The sequence below is a fragment of the Aethina tumida genome, chromosome 1, assembly GCF_024364675.1.
Source record: "Aethina tumida isolate Nest 87 chromosome 1, icAetTumi1.1, whole genome shotgun sequence".
NCBI lineage: Eukaryota > Metazoa > Arthropoda > Insecta > Coleoptera > Nitidulidae > Aethina > Aethina tumida.
In genome coordinates this window covers 48,338,482-48,355,575 of record NC_065435.1, presented here as the reverse complement: position 1 = coordinate 48,355,575, position 17,094 = coordinate 48,338,482, and the positions used below count along the sequence as shown (strand labels likewise).

At 28.5% G+C, this 17,094-nt stretch overlaps 6 protein-coding genes and 1 long non-coding RNA gene across 7 annotated transcripts in view; 1 reads left to right on the top strand and 6 right to left on the bottom strand.

Moving 5' to 3' along the window:
• The window catches only part of LOC109595704 (zwei Ig domain protein zig-8), a 270,657-nt gene that overhangs the window by 3,005 nt on the left and 250,558 nt on the right, over positions 1-17,094 (top strand). The gene's annotated exons all lie outside the window — the stretch shown is intronic.
• LOC126266427 (L-rhamnose-binding lectin CSL1-like) lies at positions 1,441-1,940 on the bottom strand. Its single transcript, XM_049970325.1, has 3 exons — positions 1,873-1,940; positions 1,637-1,820; positions 1,441-1,573 (listed from the first exon to the last, which is right to left on the bottom strand). Exons 1-3 carry the CDS (start codon positions 1,934-1,936, stop codon positions 1,462-1,464), a joined length of 360 nt encoding a protein of 119 aa, XP_049826282.1. The 5' UTR covers positions 1,937-1,940; the 3' UTR covers positions 1,441-1,461.
• On the bottom strand, positions 2,287-2,509 carry LOC109595707 (uncharacterized). The gene is made up of 3 exons (XR_002191324.2): positions 2,473-2,509; positions 2,386-2,412; positions 2,287-2,329 (listed from the first exon to the last, which is right to left on the bottom strand). It is a non-coding gene; the product is annotated as an uncharacterized LOC109595707 (long non-coding RNA).
• On the bottom strand, positions 3,091-4,143 carry LOC109595688 (rhamnose-binding lectin). The gene is made up of 7 exons (XM_020011106.2): positions 4,110-4,143; positions 4,024-4,050; positions 3,809-3,965; positions 3,648-3,754; positions 3,498-3,596; positions 3,259-3,442; positions 3,091-3,202 (listed from the first exon to the last, which is right to left on the bottom strand). Exons 1-7 carry the CDS (start codon positions 4,141-4,143, stop codon positions 3,091-3,093), a joined length of 720 nt encoding a protein of 239 aa, XP_019866665.2.
• Positions 6,986-8,149, bottom strand: LOC109595706 (L-rhamnose-binding lectin CSL3-like). Its single transcript, XM_020011126.2, has 7 exons — positions 8,110-8,149; positions 8,018-8,047; positions 7,805-7,964; positions 7,624-7,730; positions 7,439-7,552; positions 7,199-7,382; positions 6,986-7,143 (listed from the first exon to the last, which is right to left on the bottom strand). The coding sequence occupies exons 1-7, from the start codon at positions 8,144-8,146 to the stop codon at positions 7,032-7,034; spliced, it is 744 nt and encodes a 247-aa protein (XP_019866685.2). The 5' UTR covers positions 8,147-8,149; the 3' UTR covers positions 6,986-7,031.
• LOC109595689 (L-rhamnose-binding lectin CSL3) lies at positions 9,724-10,938 on the bottom strand. Its single transcript, XM_020011107.2, has 8 exons — positions 10,896-10,938; positions 10,818-10,844; positions 10,698-10,715; positions 10,482-10,635; positions 10,326-10,432; positions 10,207-10,251; positions 9,962-10,154; positions 9,724-9,905 (listed from the first exon to the last, which is right to left on the bottom strand). Exons 1-8 carry the CDS (start codon positions 10,936-10,938, stop codon positions 9,800-9,802), a joined length of 693 nt encoding a protein of 230 aa, XP_019866666.2. The 3' UTR covers positions 9,724-9,799.
• On the bottom strand, positions 12,993-17,019 carry LOC109595703 (uncharacterized). Its single transcript, XM_020011121.2, has 19 exons — positions 16,935-17,019; positions 16,751-16,854; positions 16,565-16,696; positions 16,333-16,507; positions 16,168-16,271; positions 15,996-16,112; positions 15,775-15,943; positions 15,619-15,722; positions 15,206-15,562; positions 14,834-15,142; positions 14,725-14,778; positions 14,405-14,573; positions 14,244-14,347; positions 14,024-14,065; positions 13,813-13,969; positions 13,618-13,721; positions 13,303-13,555; positions 13,131-13,243; positions 12,993-13,073 (listed from the first exon to the last, which is right to left on the bottom strand). Coding segments are annotated over exons 4-19 (2,211 nt in total). The 5' UTR covers positions 16,386-16,507; positions 16,565-16,696; positions 16,751-16,854; positions 16,935-17,019; the 3' UTR covers positions 12,993-13,071.

Genomic DNA, 17,094 nt, shown 5'->3' with positions numbered 1-17,094 from the left:
CGAATAGTAATTTTAAGTCCTTTAAATTAAATAATAAATAAAATGAAAATTAGTAACTACAGATTTCTAGAAATACGTTCAACAGAAGAGAAAATTACATTAAAGTTAAGTTAAAATAAAGGATATTGATAATACAAATTAATTATTGATATTGTTAATGATTATAATGCTAGAAATCAATATTCCAAGAGAAAATTACAAATTAAGTTTAAAAAAAATAAAGAAACTTGATATATTAAATCTCTATTTAATTACACTGATTTAATATATCAATATATATTATGAAACAATTTAATTAAGACACAAAATTTCAGTTTAATTTAATAATTAATTTATTAAATATTGACCTGGAACTTTAAATAAATTTGAACTAATTAGTAAATAAATGTTATTATGAAAACTGAAGTTCAACGTTGTATTTACATAAAATTATTTTAAAAGCAGAATATACACAAACACAATGAGTATTTCATAAATGATGATAGGACACTTATTATACAATATTAACATAACGATAAAATGACGATAATTAATTTTTATTTGAAAGTCCATAAATTCTTGTTCAAGTATAAATAATTTTAATTTTACATATATGATAAGTATAAATTCCATTGGTTTTACGTTGTATTTTTGCAGCAAACTAGCAACAATCATAAAATTACAGAGGGTATTCCCTAACTATTTATGTATTATGTATTATGCGCATAAATAAGTTTATGTAATAATTAGATAATATAAGTGTAAAAATACGAATATCCATGATATATTTTGAGCAACAAAATATTTATTTTTAATCAAATAATAGAAATACTGAGGTAACATCAAATGTGATCTTTTAAAATTATACAAATCAATGTATGTAATGAGATTAAAATTTATATATTTAAAAAATTGTTTCAACTTATTAGTGTATCTTCGATAAATAATATAGGAAAATTGACTTACGTATTGATTACTTTACTTATGCAGCCCTGATTACATATTTAATGTCAATGCAAATTTTAGCTCACTACAATTGCAGAATATTGAAGAAGACTTATATAAGATATAGTTAAAAGTATGTCTCGTTTTTTACTTTAAAGAAATTATTATAATAAAATAATTTGTATTATTTATTCAATGTGGCACCATTAGATACAAACAGTCTGTAACTATTTTATTTATTATTCTATTTCAATGAATAATATTTCAAGAGGTAGATAATTAAAAATAGTTTTCTGTGTCGCCCAACGGAAGATCAGTGAATCATTTCTTATAATCAAAAATGAGAAAAATTGATTAGGACATCTTATATGAAAGATAGTTAAATTTAGATTCCTTCAAAATGTATGTACATTTATAAGATTATTATCAACTATTCTAATCAACAAAATTTAACTAATTAATGCAATAAAATATGAAAAATATCTAAATATAGTTTAGAACAAAAACTACCTGAATACAAGCGAGAAAAAAAAAAACTTAAACACAGACATAAACAAGATTGAGATATCCGTACACATCATCGTGATCACATTTATTCCCCATGTACAAATTGTTGGCAAATAGAGTGCAATCCTCATCGCCTTCACACCTAAAAGGGAACTCACAATCAGATTAAACGTGTTATAACAAATAACTTTTTGTCGCGACTTACTTTTTAAGTACTCTCTCCCAAGCTTGCATCGATCCGTCGCACAATTCAAATCCTTTGCTTGATTTTTTGTGGGGACAAGTTACCGAATCTTGTCTTCCATAAAAAACATCCAAGACGCGGATATCCTTAGGCCCGCAATCAATTTTTAATTTATCACCGTGGCAGGTTTGTGTACTGATGGCGTCTTAAATGTTATTTTTTTATAAACAATATTAGAAAACATGTATTTATATTACCTGGAGGAAATTTACTGGTAGTAGCTTGAGTGATTGTTGTTTGAGGGGTAGTTTTGATTGTCATAGGTACAGCTGTACTTTTACCTTGAAATGTAATTTTAATAAGTTTCATTTACTTAAATATGGCATAATCTTACCGATGCAACGAAATTCCACTAGCAAATATTTAGATGTGTTTCTGCACGGATCCCCATTAAACTGTGCGTTAGTAGCAGGCACATTACATGAAGTAAGTCCGTTACAACTAGAAGTTAAGCCGGAATAATCTTTGGACATTTACCACAATTAGATTTTACTTACGCTCCTTCAACGACGCTCAACGAATATGGTGATAAACAGAACAGGTTGCCCATGTTTGCGGAGGAACAAGTCTCTGCATTAAGTCTACCATATTCGGCGTTGGTTACTTCAATCGTCCCATCGTCACAGTTTAATTCTAAATTGGAATTTTCACATGCTGAAACAAAACCCACTTTAGGCTAATAGTCCGGATAAGTCAAGTAATATATTTACCAACATTCGCTAGGGTGTTTAGAAAAACTGAAACGATTTAAAAAAATTATTTATTTCATTTTGGAGAAAAATAGTAAAGAGCCTTACCTGAAAACAAACACAACATAAAAAGAAGCAACATTTTTCTTTGAATGATGGCGGATATTTTAGAATTTACATTGGGGTCCTATTTATATGCATGTGTGTCAAATTATATTATTACAGATATTAACAAGTTACCTTATTAGATACCAGATATAGTTGAGTAGCAAAAAATTTACATTTTTTATCTTTACTTTTTGCAATAAGTGTGAAAAAATATTATGATAATACATCTAGAAGTTTGTGTATTAGAACATATTTACATTAGTTAAACAGTCGTACACATATTTTTAAAATTATTGTCAAAGATAGAACCTGTACATATTTAAAAAAAAATCATAAATGAAGTAATTAGTCAGTTATAGTATCTACTAAAAAATGTATGCTAAGGAAGCTGTTATATTTATATGTATTGTAGAAACATATTGGTTGTCCCAAAGTATGTGGGCAATCTCCCGGATTCAGAAAGAGCAGAATAAAAATAATAGGACAAGTTCCTATAATTTTTTTCCTATGGCCTTCTCTGACTTCTATTTTAAAACACTTCATATTTGCTTTCATAAATGATTTATTATTTTGTTTCGAATAAAAAAATTTATAAAAAAATACATTTTATCTTAAATATTACACACAAATGTAAACAAGATTAAGATACCCATATACATCATCATGGTCACATTTTTTTCCCAAATCTAAGTTATTAGCAAATAAAATACAGTGGTCATCTCCTTCACATCTGCAATTCAAAACCAATTAGTGGATAAACAATTCCCTGCCTTACAATATACATACTTTTTGAGCACCCTATTCCGTGCTTCTGCAGATCCGTCACATAATTCGAACCCTTTGCTTGACTTTTTGTGGGGACACGTTTCTAAATCTTGTCTTCCATAGAACACATCCAAGACATGGATATTTTTAGAACCGCATTTTATTTTTAATTTATCACCGTGACACGTTCGTGTGCTGATGGCACCTTTAATAAAAATAGTAAAATTATTTCAAGTGTTATTTTAAATAAATTAATATACCTGATGGATAATTGGTGGTGGCAGCTTGAGTAGTGGATGATGATTGTGAAGTTACTGGACGAGCGGTTGTTTCAGTGGAAACACCGGAACTCGTTGAAGCTTAAGATTTAAAAATTAAATTTGATTTGACTTTTTATTTGTATAACTCACCAGTACAAATCCACTCAATCGACAAATATTTTGACGTGCCTTGGCATGGGTCTCCATTAAACTGGGCATTTGTCGCGGACACCGTACAAGAATGACGATCATTGCAACTAACGATTAAAATTTTTAATTTTTTGATAAATATACAATTTTTTATAACTTACACATTCTCAACAATACTAAGTGAATTAGTTGCTACGCAACTGGTGTTGCTCACACTGGATCCTGGACAAGTTTCTGCATTAAGTCTGCCATATGTAGCATTTGTAATTATAATACTACCACCATTACAATAGAGTAAAATATCGGTATTTTCGCACACTGAAGAAAAAAATATATATACTATATGCTTATAACTATTTAAATGCAGTCTATTTACCAATATGAGCTTCAGCGTTCAGAAAAACTGTAACAAAACAATTTTTTTAATTTTCCTAGTATAGCAAAATATGGAAATGGATATACCTGAAAATAGAGAGAAAACTAAGAACACGACCATTTTACACTAGATGAAAACTAAAGTAAGAATTATTGAATTGAAGAGTCGCTCGTATTTATATGTCGATGTCGCAAATTATTTTTTAAGAAATTAACAATTCAAAGAGCATTTGTTGGATAAACATAGGTAATATTTACATTTTATCTTTTCTAATTACAATAATAACTTTAAACAGTTTCGATTTCTGAATAGAGTTTGTTAATATAGCTGTACACGTTTGGTGGTACAAACATAATAAATAAGTTGTAAAATAGTACACAATAAAAGCACTTAATAAAATTAAATATTGGTGTGCTTCTGGTATTTTCTGTATGTATATTTTTTTGATTTTAATTACTTCGTAACGAAAATGTTAATTTTAAAAATTTAATAAATTTATAAAGTCAGCGTAACTATCAAACCATTATTTAGTTAGAAAAGCATGTATATTTTGTACATTAACTACTTCATTGTATTCATATACAGTACCAAAACAAATTTATTTTTAAGAAGAAAATTCTAAATACATTTGTATATTTAAATTAGTACGTTAAATTAAATACAATATTTCTACTTACGTTTTATCAGCTATATATAATTAAATAAAAAGCTTGACATCTTCTTTCCATGGAAGAAACAAGGTTATCAATATCTTTCTTATAAACGTAATACAAAATAAAATTAATTACTTCAAACAATTCATCACAGTTTTGAAATTTGCCTGGGTGAGCTTTGCTCAGGATTTATTCATGTCCCATAGATTTTCTTCATAACATTTACATTATTGGAAGTAAAAAAGTCTCATCATCGTTATCGTGTTCGAAAATCCACGACAATTTCCTCAGCTTTCGACAACATACAATTAGTACGGATGTGTGAATATTGAAACCTATCCATTATTCCATTTATTTTTACTAATAGTTCCATTCAAAACCCAGAGAATGTGCCCCACACCATTATTCCTCCACCCCTTGCTTAATTGTTCCCTTGGTGTACTTAGGGTAAAACATTTTATTCACTGGACGTTTCATCCGAAGAAAATAAATTAAATTTACTTTCATCAAAAAACAATACGGTTTTCCATTTATTTTCAGACCAGTCTACGTACTCCTGTGCAAACTGGAGTTTGGCTGCTCTATCTTTTCTATAAACGAAGGGTTTTTGGCGGGCCTTCTTCCATGTAAACTATTTTGCCTTAGACTACGCTTATGATACTGGGACATCTCCAAATGTGAATATTTAGTCTTAAGATTTTTGGTATTCGGGTCACTTTTGGATGCTATTACAATCCTCAGATGGTCAGTATTGTTGGTTATTCTCGGTCATTCAGGTTTAGGAAGTGCTGTTACAGTTCTTCTGGTGTTAGAAGCTCGAATTGTTATTGACACAATATTTTGATATAAATTCCTGATTTGTACTTGGAAACAATAAGATTTTTTCGATAAAGTTCGTTCTGCAGTTATTTTTATCTAACTTTAATTAGTATTAAATAACCACCGTATGTACACTACTAAATACAAACTAAAATTAAATGATTTATAACGGTGTTGCATTACTTTTGATTAGTCAGCAAATAAATTATAAGAACTTTATAAAAACGGATTGTACTTAAATTCAAGTGTGATATAAATTATATATGTTTGACAAAAATATGGTTCCTTGATAACATCCTTTTTGCATATTATTTTTTATTAATAATATGTTTGTTGTTTTACTTTTGACCAGTACTGTACTTTACGTATGAAAATTTATATTTTAATTATATATAATATTATTTGTGGCCTACAAGACTGTATGAATAACTTTGAAAAATATATATATGTATATTTAAATATATAATTATAAAGTGTATGTAAGTAAATATTCGAAAAATCGTTGATTGGCTAATTTACATCCTAATCCTACATATATTATACAAATAACTCTTGTTATATCCTAATGTCATAACAAGTGTTATTTGTGGTTTACAAACTGTAAATACATAATTAAATATTTGAAAAAAAATAGAAGAATAAATATTCTAAAATTCATTGACTGGTTAATTTACATTTAATTTTCAATATTCCGTCAAATAAATATAATCGGTGTGTTAGTTTTAATGAGTTTTGTTGTATAATTCATACAAATTACAATAATTGTTCTTATTGTTAGTTGCGTTCATGAAATTATACGATAATTTGACTTAAATTATTTGTTCATTATATTTGTTATCGATATTAAATGTAATTGAATAAAATTTAATTATATTATTATTTGCTCCTGCTTCTAAATTTATTATTTATAAGAAACTATATACTTGTAATTCTTTATATAGTTTTGCCTATCAAAAATGGAACACGAACGTTTGTTCATAACTGAAAATACTCAGTGCGTCTAACAAACTATTATGTGCTCTACGACCTATGTTTACCATACTATTTTTTAAAAAATAAGTTCAAAAATACATACTAATAAATCTACAGTTAAATTTTAAGTCACAGGTTTTCGGTATGTTTATTTTTTATCGAATCATCCTGTACAAAGACAAAAGTATAAATAAAACTATGTATTATATTTAAATTTATGCATAAACTATAAAAATGTAGAGATGTTGTCACATTTTGAGTTCTTTTCTAGATTATTTGTGATAAATTTAGTTGCGATAACGGCAGTAAAAAAACTTCGTTCGTTTATGATAAAATTCACTTTAATTAGTAAATATTAGTTATGCTGAGATTATACACAAGTTCTGCAACGCAATTTCCGGTTGACACATAAGTTGCCCAACCTTAGCATATGGTCTTTTAAACTCATTTGCAACTTGCGATTTAACTATAGTTTTAATAAATGTTAACTATCCTATACATTAATTAAATATCATAATTAATTTTACTAATATTTATTAATTAAGAACATATTACATATATTCTTTATTGACATACATATGTCACAGTGAGGTAACCCCAAACATCAAGTTCATCACAGTCATTTCCTAAGATTCCATCATTAACAACCACTGCACATAAATGGTGATTCTGACACCTGAAAGTTTATCGAGTGTTATTAAGGTCATATCATGTGTGATTTAAGTACTTACAATAGGTTTACTTTCTTTAAAGCTGTAGATGAACCATCACAATACTCTGTTCCTTGATTGCTGAGAGGAGCTGGGCAAATAGCAGAGTTCCTACCATAATACACGTCCAAAATTTGAATCCTTTGTTTCAAAGAACACTTGATGTTCAAAATTTTGGCATGGCATGTAGTTGTAGTAACAGCATCTAAAATATTTATTTCATTTTTGCATTGTTATCAAGAACGAAACGAAAATACTTACTTGGAGGATATTTTGTGGTGGGTGCACTAGTAGTTGTAGTGGTAGTTGGAGCTGCGGTACTGGTAGTAGTGGTAGTAGTGGGTTGACTGGTGCTTGAAGTCAACTGACCAGGAACTATTAACCATAACAATATTTACTTGAGAAATTCTTTGGAATTTATTAAATGATGATGTGGTTGTACTTACGGACACAGTTGTATGTAGTTTGCAAATATTTTGAAGTTCCCCTGCATGGATCACCTCCAAACTGACTGCTGGTAGCATTGATGGTACAATCCGTACGTCCGTTGCAACTGAAATAATAATTCATATAAATATAATCTGTGGATAAAATAGTATTTGTATAACCAAATAATTAGAGTCTTACATATTAGTTACGATATCGGTGGAGCTTGCTGACTGACAGTTCTGATCGTTCATATTTTTGTCAGCACAAATTGTACTGCTGAGTCGTCCAAAGACTGCACTTTCAATGGATATAACTCCACCACCGCCACAGGTTAATGTTAGTTGTTCATTTTCGCATACTAAAATTTAATTCCTTAGTATATAATCCGGTATTAAATTAATTAAATCTTACCGTATTCCTGAGAATAACCTCCATGGAAGGCTAAAAATATATAAATAATTATTAAAAAAATTAGTTCTCGAAAATATTGAATTATAACTTACTCGCAATTAAAGACACAAGCAAAATTAAGGTTCGCATTTTGTCTTTCTGCAGCTTCTAAAGAGAACTGATGCCCAATTTTAATTTTTTTACAAATTTATACTCTATATTTATCTATACGTTAAATATTTAATAGCTAAATTCTAAACTAACTACTTTATTTGCATCTTTATCCTTAACCTGAAGTAATTTATTATTAATATATTTAATGATATGTTAGGCTTGCTAACACATGCTTATAAGGTGAACGATAACGTCTACACGTGCAATTTTCAATGTTGAGGATCTGACTTTGCAATATAATTAGTCTTAGTGTGTCTAATTAATGATAGGGCCATCCAAAAGTTACTCAATGAGATGGTTAGTATGTACATCTTATTGAATAATTTTGTTTAAGGATAACTATGCGTGTTGTTAAATAAAATATCATTTTAATGTACAAATACAGACGTAGATACATAATATTTGATGAAATCATTTAATAGTAATGAAACATTTAATATATGACGGTAAATTACTAACTATTAAATAATTACCCAAATTATTTGTTTAGACGTTTAGTAAATTATTCAGTCCTTTTACAAATGAACGATAAACAAACTGAGCTCATAAAAAATATTTTATTAGGAATATTTATGCGTGTAGAAAATTAAGGGAAAATATTATTATTATAAATATTAATATTATTATTGGGATACCATAGAAACGCAGGTCACAAATAATTGAAAACATTTATTATATCAGTTCAATCAAATCAAATTCTCTGTCATAAAAAATTCTGTTCTCGGAAATTCCTCAAAAATGGGCTCGTTATCGCGAAATATTAGTAATTACTTGATTCGACAATGTTCAATGTTGGCTAGACGCATGGAAAAACAAACTCCCATCCTCCTTATGATCAGTTTGTGTGCCATGTCCATTGTTTTCGATGTGACCATTTTGAAATACAAGCCAAGTTTAAGTGGTGCCACCTTATCCCTGAAAATACCAGAACTTATATTGATGGGAGTGTTTTGTTGGTGCCTGCATCGCGCCATTATTAAGGGAAACTGGAAGCTCTCGGTCCCCTGGATGACTGTGAACAGCTTCAATCTGTATTTCATTGATTGTAAGAGCTTCGCAAGAATAATTCTGGCCATGTGGAATTTGAACGGTGTCTACTTGCTTCCCTGCATATGTCTTTCATTGAGATTTATTGGAGTCATCATAAGAATTTTCACATTGTGGAATGTAACGCAATTATTCAGGGATATTGAATACTCAAAAAGATTACAAGAGATACAATAAATTTGTATCAAATATCAATGGGAATAACAGTCAAGGGCTCAATTTGAGGAGGTTTTCGAAGAATAGAATTTGCACAGACTGCGCAAAATTTTTAGTGGTACAATTCAATAAATTTAGAATCTACTTTTTGGAAAATATGTTAGAGTATTTAAAATTTTGTCTGTATGTTTGACAAATTATTTTAGAACACTTCTATAAATTTGTTAACGTAAATATTGGAAATATTTAATAAAAGATGTGAATAAATATTGTGTTTACATTATATTATAATTAAAATTCTAAAATAAATTTAAGTTTAGGGAATATTGAAAGAAAAATACAAATTTCTCCTAATTCACAATTGTGTACATCTTTATTTATTATGAATATAAACCATATTTATAAAATATGTTGTTAAGAAGTGACTTAAATACAGTTGTACGCTATTTGTAAGTACCCCCTAGAAAATAGACACTTTTCATAAAAAACCAGCTTAGTATTTCTAAGTATGCAAAATGGTTTTCCTTGACACCTGCCAATCAGAACAAATATTATTACTTTAATCATTGCTAAGTACAAAATACATACGAGTTCTTAACCAATTTTGTAGCAAAAGGGGATTCATCACAACTGGGATTGTTATTCCACAAGTTAAAAGGGCCTTGACAAATTCTAGAATCAATTTTTCGTCCAAAGAATACATCTAAAATATCTATTTCTTTTCCGGAAACACAACTTAAAGTGAACATTTCATAAGGGCAAATATAATTTATCACAGTTCCTAAAAATATTAAATTATTCATTCAATTCATTTGGTAACAAAATTTATTTACCATTGGGATAAAGTCCTGGAATTATTGGTGGTAGGTCTTCTGGATCTTAAATTCAATTTATTAATTAGTAGTGTTACAAAAATAATAAAAGTAAGTAAGTAAAATAAATATTTACTCACATTCACACTTGTATGTTACTTCCAAGTATTTAGCAGTACCCGGACACGGATCTATTCCGAATTCTGCACTTGTAACATCTATTGTGCATTGTTTTTCGCCATTACATCTATAATTAATCATATTAATAATAATTTTAAAAATCAAAGTGGACTTACAGTTGTTGTGCTGTTTTTGTTGAGGAAGGTAATGTACAATTAGAATTTAATCCGAAACCACAAACACCGTTAGGGGATGTTCTGCCATAATTTGCGGAAGTTATTATTATTACTCCACGACCACATGTTAACGTTAGATCTTGTCCTTCACATGCTGAATTTTTACAAATAAATTAATTTTATTAAAATAAAAAACTTGTTATTAATAAAAATTACCTTGTAACGTCACCGGATCTTAAACAGGAAACAAATATTATTAAAATAATAAATAAATTATTGTATAATTGTAGTCAAAATGATTTTTATTATAGGGTCATATAAATTAATAAAACTTACCAGATTTAACAATTAATACGATACAACCTGAAAATCTTTAGAGTTAATATGGTTTAATTATGATACTTTGAACCTTACTTAAATATAAAGTTGCAATATAAAAAGTAGAAGTAATTCCCATGGTTACGTCTTGAAAATCTTGTTAAACTAAAATTTGTATCACTATTTATACCACAAAAAAACTAATTGTAAATACACGTATCTAAATAGGACCAATTATAATATACTGGTTATCAAGAGTAATCTAGTTCACACGAAATTATTAAAAACGGCCTATATTTTAAAATGAAACAACAATATATTATTATAGTATTATATCAATAATTTTATTTCTCTCGTTACGTGCATACAATATGTATTTTCATTTTATCAATAGTTTATCATTATTATGAACATCAATAATTAATGTTCTTTTAAGCAAATTACAAAACATGAATTCAAGTGTTGACCTATATAGAACTTCATCAATATAACGGTAATTACCATATTAGTAAATGCAAAATTTATCAAAACATTAATTGGGACCGATATAACAGCATTTGTATTAGGTTTAATGTAATACAAATTTTACGTAACTGCTTGAATTAACATATTATAAATAGATTATATATTTAGAAAAATCTTAGTATGTAAACGAATAAATTGTCTGAGATGACAAAATTTATAACTAATGACAAAATTATTATGAATTGATTGAATTAAGTATTTAATAAATGATTATTTTTTGCCGGACGAAATTCCAAGCCTACATCAATTAACTGGATAACCTTCAATAGGATCTAACTAAGAATTTAATAACGAAGTCGTTGAATTTAAAGACATGTACAGAAAAATTTTGTAATTTTTAATTTTGAATTTTTGTCACATTTTAAGATTAAAATTTTCTACAAACATATATTTTATTACTTTCTTGTCGATTAAAATTTTTGCATTAAAGGTACATTGAGTAGAATTTTTGAGTGACAAGTAGTTGACTTCTGTATTTGAATATGTGATTTTCAGTAAGTTTCACTCATTCTATTTATATGAAATCTCTCTCAAGTGTACATTCTTATAACTATTAACGTGCACCATTTGCACACATACATTTTTAATATTTTTTTCTGAATTATTTACAATCTGTAAGTTCTAAATTATGTATGTTTTATAAATGTATATTTCTTAATATGTGTTGTATATTGTACATTATTATTTATTTATATATGGTGTTCTGTGATTTATTTATATCAATAATTATATAACACACTTTAACATTACATAATAATGGTAATAACCTTAACTCACATTTTGATCAATATTCTCAAATTAACATTATAATATTTTTGAAGTGAAAACTTCTTTAGCCGCGTTGAGCACTTTTTGGTAGCAGAAAATTTTATGGGTTTGCGTCACCGTATGGTGCTGTGTATATCTTATAAGTGAAATTGAATGGATTTAGTGAAAAGTTCAATGTGTATATACTGTGCATTGTTGAAATAGTGTTTTTTTGATTATTATTTGAATGGCCATGTCCAGTTATCAAAAACTCAGTACTACAAAATGTAAAACGACAATCGATGCCGTTTTTACGCGATACTTAGATAAATTTGAATCAAACATTTCTAACTATAGTTACCATAAACCTATTGTATATTTTTAGAAGAAAATGAAATAATTGAAAGTACAAAAAGTCTAAGTATTGTTGAAATTAATGTTGACAATGATACAAATATGTAAAATAACATTAAATATCAGGTACATTAAAATTTAAGTAAATACAAATACTATCCATAAATAATATGATTGTATATTAATTTTTTTTTCAATTGAATTGTATTTATATTTTGTCATGATTTTGTACAGCCCTTAATATATTTGAATAATAAAAAACCGTATAAATATGCATATAATTGTTGCTAGAAGTGTCAATAGATGTGAAAACCAGATTGATGTTGATATATTTAATTCAAACATTATGTTTGAAGTTTTCATTTCTATCGGCAGTCTCTACAACAATTTTAATTTTTTTTACTGACTGTGAATTCAATATAATTTTTAATAATAATTTATTTTATATATTTGTATAATATAGATTTACTTATTACTATCAGTAATATTTATAGGCATAAAATATACCAATAAAAGCCATTTTTTTTAAATTTTTAGAATAATATAGTACAAATAAAACAACTGTGCTTGATTATTATAATTTTATTTTAAAACGACTCTTCTAAATATGTTCACATTACATATTAAGTTTAAATCCCTGGCAGTTTTCTGAAAATAATAAACACTAATAATAAATACAAAGAGAAATATGATAAATCTACATACAAACGCATTCATATTCTAAAGAGAGGTACGGATGAATAGCTTCCAATAATCCACATGGTTTACCCAGTATTGACTGAAGTACTGGAATTTTGCAATATTGGTTTCCAGTACACCTAAAATTAAGTTTCCAAATTTTTTATTTCATATATGTTTTTATTGACCGAATACTTACAAATTTTCAATAATATTTAACGCGGTAGAGGAGCCGTCACAAGTTACTCCATTATGGTTGTCTAATATATCGTAACAAATATTTTGTGAAGCTCTTCCATAGAAAACATTAAGTATTTTGATAGTTTTCCCTAATGGGCAGCTCAAATATTGTTTTTCAAGGTAACATGTGGTACTATTGCCTAAAGTGGGATTGGGTGTAACAGCTTTAACAGTAGTCGTTGAAACTGAACTATCTGTTTGACTAGAATTTTCTAAGAAAAACAGAAATAAAATTAAAAGTACATTTTCATTATAACAATCACTGATTGATTACCTGTACATACGTATTCAACTTCTAGATATTTACTGACGGTCGGACACACGTCTGCAAATGTTGAATCAGTAACATCAAGTATGCATGTAATTTGCCCATTGCAACTGTAAAAATATTTTTGTTAAATGTCGGCAACAAGTTTGGCGGATTTTAAAATTAAATTTCACCATTGCTTTGTGGATTAGTTAAACTTACAGTGAGCTCACGATACTTGTAGTATTTGGTAAAATACAATTTGTGCTTTGGTAGTTTCCTTTCTGGCAAATCGATGTACTTAATCGTCCATAATTGGCATTTGAAATTTGGATAGTACCGTAAGGACAATTCAATGCGACAACACTATTTTCGCACGCTGCAGAAGAAGTTTATGAAATATTTCAAAAGTAAATGTATATTTTTTTCTTACGTGTTATAACTGAGGTGGATGGTGCAACTGTCGTGACAGGTTCTAATAAAAAATGTACATAATGAAAAATATAAACAAAATCAATAATACAATAAACAGCATATACTACGTAATAATCTTAATCTACCGAAACGTGTTCAAAGAGAGTAATGATTACACTATTACGGCAGCTATTCAGTGCAAATCTGATACATAATACTATTACAATTAGTAATTTTACCTTCACATGTATATTCGACTTCTAAATACTTGCTGGTACCAGGACATATATCTGGGAAATTGGATTCACTAGCACTGATATCGCAAAAAGTTTTTCCATCGCATCTATAATACGACAATCAGTTTTAATATATAGCAATTTATCCAGCTAATTAAACTTACACAGATGCCACAATGCTGGTGCTATTGTCCAAAATACAATTTGTGTTTTGGTAGTTTCCTGTTTGACAAATCGTTGAGCTTGCACGTCCGTAATTTGCGTAAATTATTTGAATAGTACCAGTTGGACATTTCATTGCAAGCAAACTATTTGGACATATTGTCGCTTGTGCTGAAAATTAACTCAATATTAAACAAAACAATTACTATTTATATTTCACATTTTATTGGATAAATTATAGGTTAAAGTAAAAATAACTTTTCGATGAATTTAAACAAACAAGGCAGTCAAGTCAAATTTGCTTTAAGTAAAAGAAACTTACTTGCAGCTGATGATGATGGAGTTGTGGTCGAAATCGAAGTGGTACCAGCTCCACCTGTAAACGGATGATAACGACAATGTTTGGCAAACAATAAAATCTTAAAAATTACCTGTACAACTATATGTAACTTGCAAATATTTACTTATGCCAGGACACACATCCTGGAAATAATTGTCGTTGGCATATACTGAACATTCAGTTTTATTATTGCAGCGCAATTTCATTAATGTTGTTGTAGCAGTGTTAATGCAATTGGTATTGGTAACATTGCCTCCAGGGCATGTAGTGGAACTTTCTCTTCCATAGTTAGCTGATTCAACGCTAATGGTTCCATAAGCACATTTTAAAACAAGTTCATCGTCTTGACATGCTGTGTATGTGCCACCATCGTTGGAACTTGGTGTTGTAGTTGCTGGTTCTATCAAACAAGGGAAATTTATCAATGTTGAATTTTATATTTTTAGTTAACACCAAAACTTACGGCAAGTGTAATCGACTTCTAAATATTTACTAGTTCCTTGACACTCGTCTGTAAAGTAGGAGTTGTTGGCATAAATACTGCAGCTAGTTAATCCATCACATCTATCAACTATTACTGCTTTAGTGCCAGTATTTATACAGTTAATATTGGAGGTCTGACTGCCTGGACAATCCTGTGCATTTGTTCTTCCATAGTTTGCTTCTGTTATTTTTATAGTGCCATACGGACATTGTAAAACAAGTTCATGTTGCTCACAAACGATGACTTTATCCCCAGCAGTGGGGGTGATTGTTGTTATGGCTGTTGTAGTAGTACTAATTGCACTGGTAGGAAGTGGTGTTACGGCACATGTATCAACTATAAAATATGTAGATAATTTGGATATATTATGTTCATTGAACTGATTGACTTACCTTTACAAACGTATTCTACTTCTAAATATTTATACGTATTTACACATGGATCTGTGAACTTCTCATTTGATGCTGGTAAATAACATACTTGAGCTCCATTACAACTATATAAAAAAACTAATTAAAATAAAATAAAAAATAAATAAATCGTCTTACGTTTGTGAAACAATTGTGTAAGAATTCTTGTCGTAGCAAGACGTGGTGAGTATTTGTCCAGGGCATGTAGTACTGTTTGTTCTACCATAATTTGCTCCAACAATTTCAATAACTCCAACGTCACACTTTAGTTTTAGATTGGTATTCTCACATGTGAGCTGAGAAGAAACTAAAATGCTTGGTTAATATGACTTAAATTGTAAATGTTTGGTTAATTTTACCGGAACAATATTCTGTAGGGGTAACTGTGGTAATGATTGGGGTTGATTTTGCTGTAGTTGTTGATGAAATTGAAGACTCTGTAGTAGATGTATCTGATCCTGGGTATATGCAGTCATCTATATAATAAAAAATAAATATTTTTCTTTATTTAAATTAATAAGGTTAACTTACCAACACAAATATAATTAACAACTAGATATTTAAAAGTATTTCTACAAGGGTCTGAAAATATTACATTTTCAGCGTTTATACTGCAGGATTCTGTACCATCACAACTGTCAATAATAAAATTCGTTAATATAAATTAAAACTACTATTAATTTATATGAAAAATACCTTTGTTGTACAATTTTAGTACTTAGAGGATTAAAACAAGACGTATTAGACATTTTTCCAGGTGTAGCGCATTGATCTAAACTATTTCTACCATAATTAGCATTTAGAATCCGAATTGTTCCTGAATTGCAAGCAATCTTTAAACTTTCGTGTTCACAGGCCTGTTGAGTGAAAACTGAAACATATTATAATATGAGGTTTTAATATAATATATATTTTAAACATGTTTTACCTTGACAAACATTACCACTTGATGGTGTAGTAGAAACTGTAGTAGTTCCAACAGTTGTAGATGCACTACTGTCTGTCGTAGCCGTTGATGTTTGAGGAATGGGAGTAGTTATTGGAGCAGTGCAGTATTCATCTTAAAAAAATAAGCTATTAATATAAAAATAAAACACATAATATACTGGTTTACCTTTACAAACATATTCAACATCTAAATATTTATAAACATCTGGACATTCGTTATTAAATACCGTATTACTGGCCGTGATCGCACAAATTTGTTTGTCATTGCAACTAAAATTAACAAAAGTTAAAACGATTATTTGCTGATATACTTTAAAACATGATAATCACAGATTTGTTTAAATACTTACACATTTGCTAAAATCTCAGTTGTTCCGATAAACACGCAAGACGTTGTATTTATAGATTCACCATGTGGAGCACAAATTAATTTATTTGTTCTACCATAATTGGCACTGATAATTTCAATCGTCTTTCTACTATTACATTTAATTTGTAAATCAGAATTCT